General features: G+C 46.6%; 1 protein-coding gene across 2 annotated transcripts in view; it reads left to right on the top strand.

The window, feature by feature from the left end:
• Nucleotides 1-15236, top strand: part of LOC134949087 (integrator complex subunit 6-like) — a 105090-nt gene that overhangs the window by 58451 nt on the left and 31403 nt on the right. For both annotated transcript variants that reach the window (XR_010183097.1, XM_063937456.1), the window contains exons 3-8: nucleotides 1091-1240; nucleotides 2958-3047; nucleotides 3213-3396; nucleotides 3653-3781; nucleotides 4705-4868; nucleotides 6595-6747. Coding sequence is in view for 1 of the 2 variants with exons in the window: in XM_063937456.1 (XP_063793526.1) it covers nucleotides 1091-1240; nucleotides 2958-3047; nucleotides 3213-3396; nucleotides 3653-3781; nucleotides 4705-4868; nucleotides 6595-6747 (870 nt within the window). In the remaining variant the exon portion in view is untranslated. The remainder of the gene's footprint in view (nucleotides 1-1090; nucleotides 1241-2957; nucleotides 3048-3212; nucleotides 3397-3652; nucleotides 3782-4704; nucleotides 4869-6594; nucleotides 6748-15236) is intronic.

The raw sequence follows: 15236 nt of genomic DNA, 5'->3' as shown, positions 1-15236 counted from the left end.
CGCCGGTATGCTGGCCGCCAGGAGCCCGGCCGCCGGCATACCCTACTACACCCCTAGAGACACTGAGCTGCAATATTGGGCGTGCAGGAATTAGTTTTACACACATACAAAGTCATCGATCAAGCACAACAGAATTTGACATCCGATAAAGCTGCAGCCTCTTGCATCGTAGTCCCTTTTACACAGATTTAGACCACACACCGATGTACAAATGTCGCGCATAACAATAAGGGGGTAATTCTGACCCGATCGCACACTGCAGTTTATCGCAGCGGTGCGATTGGGTCAGAACTGCGGCCAGTGTCTGGTCGCTACAATAGCCTCTGCCTGATTGACAGGCAGGGGGGGGGGGCGGAACCGCAGCGTTTGGCCGCCGTTTTGTGGGCGCGGTCCGGCCAACGCAAGCGGTCCGCAGCGGCTGTGTGACGTCACACACAGCCGCTGCGGGCCGGGGAGCGATGAGTAGCTCCCTGCCGGCATGCTAAAGCTGCGCTGGTCGGAAGCTGCTCTTGACGTGCAAAGGCATCACCGCTGTGCGATGCCTTTGCACTTCTGCGGGGTGGGGGGCGGCACTGACATGCGGGGCAAGATAGCCCTGTGCTGGGCGTCCCCCCGCATGTCAGTGTGAATGTGATCGTAGCTGTGCTAAATTTAGCACAGCTACGATCATCTCGGAATGACCCCCTGAGTGTAAGCTAGTAATATATTTTTATCACTCCCAGTTTTATTTAAGCGAATAAGAAATTTTTAGCGAGTAAGGTGCGCTGCGTTACAAAGATGTGCGGGGCCTAGAGCGCCAAGAGGGACTGTGGTGCCACAGTGTATAAGGACACATCTGTATGCATCCTGTACAGTAAGTTAGGAGAATATTATTTGTCTCAGGAATTAAATGCTTTTATACATGTCCTGCATCTCCAATGTGATTTCTAATATTCATTATAATTGACAGTAGAGAGAACATTATTCCTCATAATAAAGCAATGACCTCAGAACTTGGTTTATACACCTATCTCCAGAAGTTTATACCTATATCAGTGCTACAAGTTTGTTCAAGTATGTAATTTGATATTAATTGTCCATTTATCCGCAGGCTGGCTGGAAGGAGAATCATGCAACGTTTATGAATGAGCTGAAAAACCTACAAGCTACAGGACTCAGCACTCTCGGCCAGGCACTGAGATCCTCTTTTGATTTACTCAATTTGAATAGGTTGGTGTCTGGAATCGATAACTATGGACAGGTATGTATAACAATAGAATATAAAAAAATGTGCTGTGACTATAGTTATAATGTGACATTTTACTTTTTCTTCATGCAGATTAGAGTTGTGTTTTACGTATCTGTATATCACTTTCTGTTTTGGGTTTATAACACTTCCTGAAGCTCTAGAACTCGGTCTAAGCAAAAACGTATTGTAATCCTGATAAGTATAACTAGAATTCATTAGGAGTGTTATGATTGAGCAGGAAAATGTTTCTCTTTTAGAACCAATGAATAAAACAATGTAGTTGAGCAAGACCCGGTTTATACTCAACTGGCTGGTCCATGACCAGTAGACTGTTTTATCATTATATTGTAACTGTTTCTTATATAGTGGAGCATATTCCTTTGTGCTTTACAGTTGGAAGCAAGTGTGATAAAACAAAACTGGGTAATTACAAACAGGCATAGAGGTAGGAAGGACCTGCTCACAAGCTAACAGTATGTAGGGAAATAGGCATTGATATACAAGGATAGGTGCTGTCTATTGCATAATGGTCCACCAGATTGCTAGGTTCTTGGTGGGCTGTATGGTATCCGTTCACATGGTCGACCATGTTATGGTCGACAGTCATTAGGTCGACCACTATTGGTCGACATTGACATGGTCGACATGGACACATGGTCGACACATGAAAAGGTCGACATGAGTTTTTTTACTTTTTTTTTCTTTTGGGGAACTTTTCCATACTTTACGATCCACATGGACTACGATTGGAACGGTAAAGTGTGCCGAGCGAAGAGGTAGCGGAGCGAAGGCACCATGCCCGAAGCATGGCGAGCGAAGCGAGCCATGCTAGGGGACGCGGAGCACTAATTGGGGTTCCCAGTCACTTTACGCAAAAAAACGACACCAAGAAAAGTTAAAAAACTCATGTCGACCTTTCATATGTCGACCATGTGTCCATGTCGACCATGTCAATGTCGACCAATAGTGGTCGACCTAATGACTGTCGACCATAACGTGGTCGACCATTCATACCGGAACCGGGCTGTATGATATGGTCACTCAGCAATGTTGGCCAGGGGTCAGGAGGATGGGAAAGTGAAGAAAAAGAATAAATGTGAAGATATGTGGGGATGTAATTGGATAAGAAAGTTTATGAAGGTTATGTGGGTGGTTCCAGAATTGATAAGCTTGCCTGAAGATGTGAGTTTTCAAGGAACGCTTGAAGGTTTAGAGACTAGAAGAGAGTATTATTGTGCATGGGAGGGCATTCCACAGAGTCGGTGCAGCCCAGAAAGTACTGCAGTCGTGAATGAGAGCGAATAATATGTATGGAGGAAAGACGTAGATCTTGTGAAGTATTATGTGCAAAAGAGATTTAGTAATAAAACAAGTATGGATATATAATAAAAATATACAATGATATAACAGTGGCTCCAGTATTGAACATTTGGCTGTCTGCTCATGCCGCAGGCACTGTCCGGTGTTACCATGTGTACTGGGCTGCTTTAGGCCTGATGTTTCTGGTCTTGGACATTGTGTATGGTACTAGTCGGATATGTTACAGCTGCTGAGCATTGTGTCCCCCAGGTGCTGACCTTTGACTGGTGTTCTCAGGCAGGTCATGGGTGACTGCTCTACTGAACGGTTGCAGGAAGACTGCATGTCTCAGGTGTCTTTGATAGAAAACTATACATGTGCTTCTAAATGTTTTTTTCTCATATGAAACTGTGTGCTCTTTGTCTTAAAGGGAAGAAATCCATTCTTTCTGGAGCCTTCCATTTTAATTACAATTACAGACGGCAACAAGCTTACATGTCCGTCAGGTGTGCAGGAAGAGGTGAGCTTGCGCCTTCATGTCTGTTAGTGAATGTTTCACTATAATCTATATGGCATTGTTTTTGGTCTTTGTAATCCATTACTAAATTATCCTTGTACATGATAGTGGACTGGACAATTGTTAGGAAACATTGTCAATTAAACTTAAATCCTCTGTCACCTTTAGCTCCATCTTCCTCTAAACTCACCGTTGCCTGGAAGCGAGCTTACTAAAGAACCGTTTCGGTGGGACCAGAGGTTGTTTGCACTTGTACTTCGCCTTCCAGGCGCATTCTCTGTGGAGCCGGAACAGCTGGGCAGTGTACCCTCTGATGAGTCTGCTGTTACTCAGATGTGTGAAGTCACTGGAGGTAAGATGTTTGCTCTACCCATTACCACTATGTTACATTACACAGATGATATAAAAGCTCATGTAAGAGGCACAGATTTGTTTGTGCATTTTGTACGTCCTGGGTGTATGATTTGCAATTATTTTAGGTTTTATGGATTTGCCTGTTAACCCTTTATTCACCCACTGGACACCATCCGGTGAAAGTTATGCTATATTAAAAATAATGGGTCAGTTTAACCTATTTAAGGTTCACTCTTTTTTTATTTATTTTTTAGGTCGTTCATATTGCGTGCGGACACAAAGGATGTTAAATCAGTGTTTAGAATCACTGGTTCAAAAGGTTCAGAGCGGAGTTGTAATCAACTTTGAGAAGACTGGCCCTGACCCAGCTCCTAATGGAGAAGGTACAGACATCTTACGGCTAGTGTATTGGGTGTTATACTTAACCTTATCCTAGAAACATAGATTTTGATGGCAGAGCAGAACGTCTTGGCCCATCTAGTCTGCGTCTTTCTTTTTTCCTTTTGGTAACTTCATTCCTATTTGTTCCTTAGGTCTTTCTAAGAATTTTCTAATGCCTATTCCAACCATGTTTAAATTGCTCTACTGTCTTAGCATCTACCACCTCGGATGGTAGACTATTCCACTTATCCGCTACCCATTTCTGTAGTGGATAAGTGGAATTATGCGTTTGTTGTTGATCTCTTTATGAGTAAAATTATGGCTTTCCTTTGTATGATGTTCTTCTTAAGATCTTATAGCTTGGTGGTAATATAGTTTCATACAGTGGCCAATAGTCAGCGCTGTTCTGTTTATATTGGCAGATGGTACTAAATTTAACGTTGGCACAGCAAACATTATTGTAGCTGCCGCATATTAATAAATGTACCTAAATAAAGTTAGTGCAGCTACCTAGTGGCCATTTTTGTTAGGAAAAACATTGGCTATAGACCAAATTCCTGATTTCCCAGGAAAGTGTCTTTCTAGTTGAGGCACGCCTGCCGCATTTCTCCCTGTACCCCTCTCTGGTTACCTATTGGCGTAGCTGATTTTCTTCCATATAAAGTCTGCAAACCTTTCACTGTTGTAAGCAAATTGGTGGATGAGCAAGTCTAATGCCAGCTTCCAGCAAATTGCTGAGTGGAAGCAGCAGCTTTTCCGCTTTATAACACTTAATTCTCTATCTGCAGAGCAATCCTGTGCTTAAGAAGCCACTGTCCTTATGATCCAAAGCCTGCTTTCAGTAATTAACGAGACTTTCTAAAAAAAAATAATAAAAAAAAACTTTTTTTTTTTTTTTTCTTTTCTGCCTTTTTAATCTCTGTAGATGGAGTTACAGATTCCCTCAGGTCCATTAATTCATTTGCTCAGCAAGCATGGCATAACTGTCATAAACTTATCTACGTGCGACCTAATCCAAAAACTGGCGTTCCTGTTGGACACTGGCCAATCCCTGAATCCTTTTGGCCTGATCAGAACTCTCCAACATTGGTAAGTGCATTTTCAGGATGCCAGTTATAGTGTACAGTGAAGTAAGTAGATTTCCAACTTAAAGCCACATCCGCAGCTTCTGTCACATGCTATTGTAAGCAGAATGAGTTTAGGCTGCTGCGGGCTGCTCTGACTAGCTCGTAGCTGAATAAGCCAATAGAAGGTTTCATTTTGGCTATTAATGGTGTAGTACAGGGGTGTCAAACTCAAATTCATCGGGGGCCGCATCAGCAGTTTGGTCCCCATCAAAGGGCCGGTTGTATCTGTAGGTCTATCCAAAATTTACCGCTCCACCTGCCTTATATGTGCCCAGCCATCTGCCCCCTTTTAAAGTGCCCAGCCATGTGCCCCCTTTTATAGTGCCCAGCCATGTGCCCCCTTTTATAGTGCACAGGTCCCCATTTTACACATTGTGGCAGGCACAGGTCCCCATTTTACACATTGTGGCAGGCACAGGTCCCCATTTTACACATTGTGGCAGGCACAGGTCCCCATTTTACACATTGTGGCAGGCACAGGTCCCCATTTTACACATAGCGGCAGGTACAGGTCCCCATTTTACACATTGTGGCAGGCACAGGTCCCCATTTTACACATTGTGGCAGGCACAGGTCCCCATTTTACACATAGCGGCAGGTACAGGTCCCCATTTTACACATTGTGGCAGGCACAGGTCCCCATTTTACACATTGTGGCAGGCACAGGTCCCCATTTTACACATAGCGGCAGGTACAGGTCCCCATTTTACACATTGTGGCAGGCACAGGTCCCCATTTTACACATTGTGGCAGGCACAGGTCCCCATTTTACACATAGCGGCAGGTACAGGTCCCCATTTTACACATTGTGGCAGGCACAGGTCCCCATTTTACACATAGCGGCAGGTACAGGTCCCCATTTTACACATTGTGGCAGGCACAGGTCCCCATTTTACACATTGTGGCAGGCACAGGTCCCCATTTTACACATAGCGGCAGGTACAGGTCCCCATTTTACACATTGTGGCAGGCACAGGTCCCCATTTTACACATTGTGGCAGGCACAGGTCCCCATTTTACACATTGTGGCAGGCACAGGTCCCCATTTTACACATAGCGGCAGGTACAGGTCCCCATTTTACACATTGTGGCAGGCACAGGTCCCCATTTTACACATTGTGGCAGGCACAGGTCCCCATTTTACACACAGCGGCAGGTACAGGTCCCCATTTTACACATTGCGGCAGGTGGTGGAAGGAGGGAGAGAGAGAGAAAGAGAGGAAGGGAGAGGGGCTGACTTACATTTGAAGCGGTTCTCGCCGCTCTTCAGCCGCCTCTCCCTCCTCGTCTGCGCGGCTCCCTTCTCCCTCCTCCGACGGGGTTTCGTTGAATGACGCGTTTGCGCCGTGACGTCACGACGCAATCGCGTCATTCCGCGAAACCCCGCCCCCCCCCCCCCGAGCTGGGCACTCGGGAGAAGGGGGTTTCATGGCGGCGGCACCGCGGGCCATCAGAGGAGGTCTGGCGGGCCGGATTTGGCCCGCGGGCCTTGTCTTTGACACCCCTGGTGTAGTAGTTAATCAAAAATACTGCTTTACGCTTTGAAATAGTTACTGTAATTGCTTTAGAATGTGACTATAAGTTTAATATTTAAATCTCCCCAAATAGTTTGTAGTCGTATTGAGATAATTTCGGTCTTCCCACATGTAATGTCTTACTCGCTGTCTTCTTTCCTCCTCCTATCCCAGCCTCCTCGCACTGCACATCCTGTGGTGAGGTTCTCTTGTGTAGACTGCGAACCAATGGTCATTGATAAGCTACCGTTTGACAAATATGAGCTTGAACCTTCTCCGCTAACCCAATATATTTTGGAACGAAAGTCTCCTCACACCTGCTGGCAGGTTAGTTCCGCATTCCGTCTCGGAGGGTGATGGTTGTCTAAATTATAGGGGAAGGTTGGACTTGCTATGCTGAGAGAGCAAGAAGACTAAAGTTGGTCAGAAGTATTAAACTTTGGTTAATTTCAAGCACCTGATGACCTACACTAGCAAGATATATGGAATGAAACCCTGTTTTATTGTATGTTTCTTCTTTATTTTGGAAGTATTGTTTCTAGGAATCTGCACCAGCATATGAGGCTTGTTGGTGCATTTCATAAAATTTTCAGGCATATTATGGTTCTATGTACTACTCCTTAATAATTGCCTGAGTAATCCTTTATGTGGGGGTATAGGCAATTACAGACTCCCATAGTGGTCAGTCACTTGGAGGTGGACTGGTAACCTGCCTATCATGTAATGCCAGCAGGTAAACCAGTTATGTATTATTCTTACTTCACTTTAACTTGACATGTCCCTAAAATGCTTGGAGTATCTTCTGTTGGCCTTCTGTACATGAGTATATAATAGCTACAGCATGATTAACTGAAACTTCCTTCACTGCTATTAACTCACAAATGAGCACCAAAAGTGCAGCTTACACCCTGTTAGAGGTTTTATAATAGTGAGACAGTGACATTCAGTGAGATAAATGGCTGGGGAGGCACTGGCTAGTGCCAAAGCCAGATTTACACACACATATATGAATATATATGAATATATGAGGGCCGTATTTACTGCTGGAAATTTGGTGGGTTCTGATCAGAGATGTGCGGACAGTGTAGACAGAGGAGGCAGGGCCTCACCTGTCATACTCAAGTATACTCCAAAGTTATAAATACTTATAATATCTTCTTTGTATTTTTCATATTATCAAGTAACCGTGTTAGGGAATAGACAGCCCGATGACACTTCACCTGCAACAGCTGTCTGCTCTAATTGCATGTAGCCTGTGTTTTATTATATAATAATGCTGAACGGGAGCAGCGTCCTTGTCATGTGACCCCCTCTGCACAACACAGAGAGGACAGATCGCAGTGCTATTAGAACTGGCTATAAAAGGTGTGATGGGCATGTAGGTGACATTTGGAGTACTTGTGAGAGCTGATGGCTTGTGGCGGTCTGAGTGCAGGTGAATGTATTTTGTGGCAAGTGGGAGGTGTTCGTGCCTGTGGGGCTATTTTGTAGCAAGTGGAAAGTCTGACTGATATGTGGTGGAATTTTTATGGGTGAGTGATGTGGGAGTGCCATGGTACTTTCCTGGCTGTTTATTCATTCTTGAAATGAAGGGTATTGAGCGGCCCCTTTTGAAGGTTGAAGGGTTGAACATGTGGCCCTTGATGTATATCAGTTAATCCCTGTTTTATAAGAACCAGTTTTATTTCTATTTTCTCTAACGTCCTAGTGGATGCTGGGGACTCCGTAAGGACCATGGGGAATAGGCGGGCTCCGCAGGAGACAGGGCACTTTAAGATAGAATTTGGATACTGGTGTGCTCTGGCTCCTCCCTCTATGTCCCTCCTCCAGACCTCAGTTTGAATCTGTGCCCAGACGAGCTGGGTGCTACTTAGTGAGCTCTCCTGAGCTTGCTATAAGAAAGTATTTTGTTAGGTTTTTTTATTTTCAGAGAGATCTGCTGGCAACAGACTCTCTGCAGCGTGGGACTGAGGGGAGAGAAGCAGCCCTACTCACTGAAGATAGGTCCTGCTTCTTAGGCTACTGGACACCATTAGCTCCAGAGGGATCGTACACAGGATCTCACCCTTTGTCGTCCGATCCCGGAGCCGCGCCGCCGTCCCCCTCGCAGAGCCGGAAGACAGAAGCCGGTGACAGAAGCAAGAAGACTTCAAAAGCGGCAGCAGAATACTCCAGTCTTCAAACTGAGGTAGCGCACAGCACTGCAGCTGTGCGCCATTGCTCCCACATTAAACCCACACACTCCGGTCACTGTAGGGTGCAGGGCGCAGGGGGGGGCGCCCTGGGCAGCAATAAGGATCCTCTTGGAAAAATTAGCATATATACAGTTGGGCACTGTATATATGCATGAGCCCCCGCCATTATTTTACACACAAACGCGGGACAGAAGCCTGCCGCTGAGGGGGCGGGGCTTCTTCCTCAGCACTCACCAGCGCCATTTTCTCTCCACAATTCCGCTGAGAAGAAGCTCCCCAGGATCTCCCCTGCAGAAACACGGTAGAAAGAGGGCAAAAAGAGAGGGGGGGGCATATAAATTAGGCGCAAAAAGCTTTATATACAGCAGCTACTGGGTTAACACTAAGTTACTGTGTGAGTCCTGGGTCATATAGCGCTGGGGTGTGTGCTGGCATACTCTCTCTCTGTCTCTCCAAAGGACCTTGTGGGGGAACGGTCTTCAAAAAGAGCATCCCCTGTATGTGTGTGTGGTGTGTCGGTACGCTTGTGTCGACATGTTTGACGAGGAAGGCTATGTGGAAGCAGAGCTGGAGCAAATGAATGTGGGGTCGCCGCCGACGGCGCCGACACCTGATTGGATGGATATGTGGAAGGTTTTAAATGATAATGTTAATTCCTTGAATAAAAGGTTGGATAAAGTTGAAACCTTAGGACAGTCAGGGTCTCAGCCCATGCCTGATCCTATGTCGCCGAGGCCGTCAGGGTCTCAGAAGCGCCCACTATCCCAAATTGTTGACACAGACACCGACACGGAGTCTGACTCCAGTGTCGGCTATGATGATGCAAAGTTACAGCCTAAATTGGCTAAAGCTATACGTTATAAGAGGGTTCATATGTATGGGGGAAAAAGGCAGGAGGTGACCTTTCCCCCTTCACATGAGCTAAATGAGTTATGTGAAAAGGCTTGGGAATCTCCAGATAAGAAACTGCAGATTTCCAAACGGATGCTTATGGCGTATCCTTTCCCGCCAACGGACAGGTTACGCTGGGAATCCTCCCCTAGGGTGGGTAAAGCTCTAACACGCTTATCCAAGAGGGCAGCCCTGCCGTCACAGGATACGGCCACCCTAAAAGATGCTGCGGATAGAAAGCAAGAGGGTACCCTGAAGTCCATTTATACACATTCAGGTACCTTACTAAGGCCGGCAATTGCGTCGGCCTGGGTGTGTAGTGCTGTAGCAGCATGGACGGATACCTTATCTGAGGAACTGGATACCTTAGACAAGGATACTATATTAATGACCCTGGGGCATATAAAAGACGCTGTCCTATATATGAGAGATGCTCAAAGAGACATTAGCCTACTGGGCTCTAGAATAAATGCAATGTCGATATCTGCCAGAAGGGTCCTGTGGACTCGGCAATGGACAGGCGATGCCGACTCAAAAAGACACATGGAGGTTTTTACCTAACAAGGGTGAATAATTGTTTGGGGAGGGTCTCTCGGACCTGGTCTCCACAGCTACTGCTGGAAAGTCAAATTTTTTGCCATATGTTCCCTCACAACCTAAGAAAGCACCGTATTACCAAATGCAGTACTTTCGTTCACAAAAAGGCAAGAAAGTCCGAGGTGCGTCCTTTCTTGCCAAAGGCAAGGGTAGAGGAAAGAAGCTGCACAACACAGCTAGTTACCAGGAACAGAAGTCCTCCCCGGCTTCTACTAAATCCACCGCATGACGCTGGGGCTCCACAGGCGGAGCTAGGCCTGGTGGGGGCGTGTCTCCGAAATTCAGCCACGAGTGGGTTCACTCCCAGGTGGATCCCTGGGTAATAGAGATAGGTGTGGTATTGAAAGTCGACAGTAACTAGGTCGACAATGTCTAGGTCGACCACTATTGGTCGACAGTAACTAGGTCGACAGGGTGTCTAGGTCGACAGGGTCTTTAGGTCGATATGTTCTAGGTCAAAAGGTCGACATGAGTTTTTAATGTTATTTTGGTGTTTTCTTCGTAGAGTGACCGGGAACCCCAATTAGTGCACCGCGTCCCCTCGCATGGCTCGCTTCGCTCGCCATGCTTCGGGCATCGTGCCTTCGCTTCGCTCGGCACAGATTACCGTTCCAATCGTAGTCCACGTGGATCGTTAAGTATGAAAAGGTTCAAAAAAAGAAAACAATTGTGAAAAACTCATGTCGACCTTTTGACCTGTCGACCTAGAACATGTCGACCTAAAGACCCTGTCGACCTAGTTACTGTCGACCAATAGTGGTCGACCTAGACATTGTCGACCTAGTTACTGTTGACTTTCAGTCCGGATCCCAATAGAGATTGTGTCTCAGGGATACAAGCTGGAATTCGAGGAGATGCCCCCTCACCGATACCTCAAATCGGCCCTGCCAGCTTCCCCCTTAGAGAGGGAAATTGTGTTAGCTGCAATTCACAAATTGTATCTTCAGCAGGTGGTGGTCAAGGTTCCCCTCCTTCAACAAGGAAAGGACACCCTGTCGACCATGTTTGTGGTTCCGAAACCGGACGGTTCGGTCAGACCCATATTGAATTTAAAGTCCCTGAACATATACCTGAAAAGGTTCAAGTTCAAGATGGAATCGCTCAGAGCGGTCATCGCAAGCCTGGAAGGGAGGGATTTTATGGTGTCTCTGGACATAAAGGATGCATACTGTCATGTCCCCATTTATCCACCTCATCAGGCGTACCTCAGATTTGTGGTACAGGATTGTCATTACCAATTCCAGACGTTGCCGTTTGGTCTCTCCACGGCACCGAGAATTTTTACCAAGGTAATGGCGGAAATGATGGTGCGAAAGCAAGGGGTAACAATTATCCAATACTTGGACGATCTCCTCATAAAGGCGAGGTCCAGAGAGCAGTTGCTGATCAGCGTAGCACGCTCTCGGGAAGTGTTACAACAGCACGGCTGGATTTTGAATATTCCAAAGTCGCAGTTGATTCCTACGACTCGTCTGCCCTTCCTGGGCATGATTCTGGACACAGACCAGAAGAGGGTTTATCTCCCGATGGAGAAGGCTCAGGAGCTCATGACACTGGTCAGAGACCTATTAAAACCAAAACAGGTGTCGGTGCATCACTGCACGCGAGTCCTGGGAAAGATGGTGGCATCATACGAGGCCATTCCCTTTGGCAGGTTCCATGCGAGGACCTTTCAATGGGATCTGTTGGACAAGTGGTCCGGATCACATCTTCAGATGCATCGGCTGATCACCCTATCCCCCAGGGCCAGGGTGTCTCTCCTGTGGTGGCTGCAGAGTGCTCACCTTCTCGAAGGCCGCAGATTCGGCATTCAGGACTGGGTCCTGGTGACCACGGATGCAAGCCTCCGAGGGTGGGGGGCAGTCACACAGGGAAGAAATTTCCAAGGTTTGTGGTCAAGTCAGGAGACTTGCCTTCACATCAATATCCTGGAACTAAGGGCCATATACAACGCCCTAAGTCAAGCAAAGACCCTGCTTCGCGACCAATCGGTGCTGATTCAGTCAGACAACATCACCGCAGTGGCTCATGTAAACCGCCAAGGCGGCACAAGGAGCAGGGTGGCGATGGCGGAAGCCACCAAAATTCTTCGCTGGGCGGAGAATCACGTAAGAGCACTGTCAGCAGTGTTCATTCCGGGAGTGGACAGCTGGGAAGCAGACTTCCTCAGCAGGCACGACCTCCACCCGGGAGAGTGGGGACTTCATCAAGAAGTCTTCACGCAGATTGCAAGTTGGTGGGAACTGCCACAGGTGGACATGATGGCATCCCGCCTCAACAGAAAGCTACAGAGGTATTGCGCCAGGTCAAGAGACCCTCAGGCGATAGCTGTAGAGGCACTAGTGACACCGTGGGTGTTCCAGTCGGTTTATGTATTTCCTCCTCTTCCTCTCATACCCAAGGTGCTGAGAATCATAAGAAAAAGAGGAGTGAGAACAATACTCATTGTTCCGGTTTGACCAAGAAGGACTTGGTATCCAGATCTGCAAGAAATGCTCACAGTGGACCCATGGCCTCTGCCTCTAAGACAGGACTTGTTGCAGCAGGAGCCCTGTCTGTTCCAAGACTTACCGCGGCTGCGTTTGACGGCATGGCGGTTGAACGCCGGATCCTAGCAGAAAAAGGCATTCCGGATGAGGTTATTCCTACGCTGATAAAGGCTAGGAAGGACGTGACGGCTAAACATTATCACCGTATATGGCGAAAATATGTTGCTTGGTGTGAGGCCAGGAATGCCCCTACGGAGAAATTCCAGCTGGGCCGTTTCCTTCACTTCCTACAGTCGGGAGTGACTTTGGGCCTGAAATTGGGTTCCATTAAGGTCCAGATTTCGGCCCTATCCATTTTCTTTCAAAAAGAACTGGCTTCTCTTCCTGAAGTTCAGACGTTTGTAAAGGGAGTGCTGCATATTCAGCCCCCTTTTGTGCCTCCAGTGGCACCTTGAAATCTTAACGTGGTGTTGAGTTTCCTGAAGTCACACTGGTTTGAGCCACTCAAGACCGTGGAGTTAAAATTTCTCACGTGGAAGGTGGTCATGCTATTAGCCTTGGCTTCAGCTAGGCGTGTGTCAGAATTAGCGGCTTTGTCACATAAAAGCCCCTATCTGGTTTTCCATATGGACAGGGCAGAATTGCGGACCCGTCCACAATTTCTGCTAAAAGTGATGTCATCTTTTCATATGAACCAACCTATTGTGGTGCCTGTGGCTACTCGTGACTTGGAGGATTCCGAGTTACTAGATGTGGTCAGGGCTTTGAAGGTTTATGTAGCCAGAACGGCTAGAGTCAGGAAAACTGAGTCGCTGTTTATCCTGTATGCATCCAACAAGCTGGGTGCTCCTGCTTCAAAGCAAACTATTGCTCGCTGGATCTGTAACACGATTCAGCAGGCTCATTCTGCGGCTGGATTGCCGCTTCCAAAATCAGTAAAAGCCCACTCCACAAGGAAGGTGGGCTCTTCTTGGGCGGCTGCCCGAGGGGTTTCGGCATTACAGCTTTGCCGAGCAGCTACTTGGTCAGGTTCGAACAATTTTGCAAAGTTTTACAAGTTTGATACCCTGGCTGAGGAGGACCTTGTGTTTGCTCATTCGGTGCTGCAGAGTCATCTGCACTCTCCTGCCCGTTTGGGAGCTTTGGTATAATCACCATGGTCCTTACGGAGTCCCCAGCATCCACTAGGACGTTAGAGAAATTAAGATTTTACTTACCGGTAAATCTATTTCTCGTAGTCCGTAGTGGATGCTGGGCGCCCGTCCCAAGTGCGGACTTCTTCTGCAATACTTGTATATAGTTATTGCTTAAATAAGATTTTACTTACCGGTAAATCTATTTCTCGTAGTCCGTAGTGGATGCTGGGGACTCCGTAAGGACCATGGGGAATAGACGGGCTCCGCAGGAGACAGGGCACTTTAAGAAAGAATTTGGATACTGGTGTGCTCTGGCTCCTCCCTCTATGTCCCTCCTCCAGACCTCAGTTAGAGAAACTGTGCCCGGAAGAGCTGACAGTACAAGGAAAGGATTTTGGAATCCAGGGCAAGACTCATACCAGTCAAACCAATCACACCGTATAACTTGTGATAAACTTACCCAGTTAACAGTATGAACAACAACGGAGCATCAGATCAACCCTGATGCAACCACAACATAACCCTTATTTAAGCAATAACTATATACAAGTATATATATATATATATATATTGGTTTCCAGGACATATGTTGCCGATATCTGGCTATACATACCAACAAATTATCTGTAAAACGGGTCTACTACGCTTGCCCAGCTGTCGGGATCCTGGCGCCCAGCATACCGGCGTCGGGATCCCAACCGCCAGAATGCCGGCAGCAGGGCGAGCGCAAATGAGTCTCTTGCGCTCGCCATGCTGCGGTCACGGTGGCCACGCTATTTATTCTCCCTCCAGGGGTGTCGTGGACACCCCAAGAGGGAAATTAGTTGTCTGTATCCCAGCGCCGGTATGCTGAATACCGGATTCCGACAACCGGGAATTGAATGCCACCCGTAAAACAGATGTGTTCTGACCAGGATCCTAATTGCATGTAAACACTGGCGTTTATTTCTAGCAGACTTGCCAGTTACCGATCTGCTCACTAGCCGCAGGAGTATGTCATCTAGGAAAGTCAGCTGTGTGATGGACTGCAGTGATTTATGAATCACAAAAAATATGGAAAAATAAATGTTTTCTTAACCTTTCTAAGGGCAAATTAATTTCCCGTTTTGGATGATTGCAATAGATCTAATTCCTGTCCTCCAAACTGTTTTTGTTATTTCGTTATTAAAACCAGAGACCTTTTAACTACTAAGCAAAAATAAAATATTTTATTAATGTTGTTTGTGTTGGTGACCTAATCCTTCTCCCTGATGTTTTTAGCACCAGTATATTACACGTGTGCTCCACCTTGTATAATTGCATGTTTATTTATTTATTTTTAATCTATGAAATAAGTTTATTCCAACGTGCATTAATGTTTGTAGACCTAAATGTAATAGAACCCCAAAAAGTGTCTTTGGCACTGAAGCAGTCACTTGCTTGGATGGCTGCTACAGTTTGTCCAATCAGATGAGACACTTCAGTGACTACGCAGTGTTGTCAAGTTTTGAATCTATACTGTCCCCCAG

Source organism: Pseudophryne corroboree, chromosome 8 (assembly GCF_028390025.1).
Source record: "Pseudophryne corroboree isolate aPseCor3 chromosome 8, aPseCor3.hap2, whole genome shotgun sequence".
Classification (NCBI taxonomy): Eukaryota; Metazoa; Chordata; class Amphibia; order Anura; family Myobatrachidae; genus Pseudophryne; species Pseudophryne corroboree.
The sequence above is the reverse complement of the archived record's forward strand: the minus strand, read 5'-3'. Positions and strand labels throughout refer to the sequence as shown.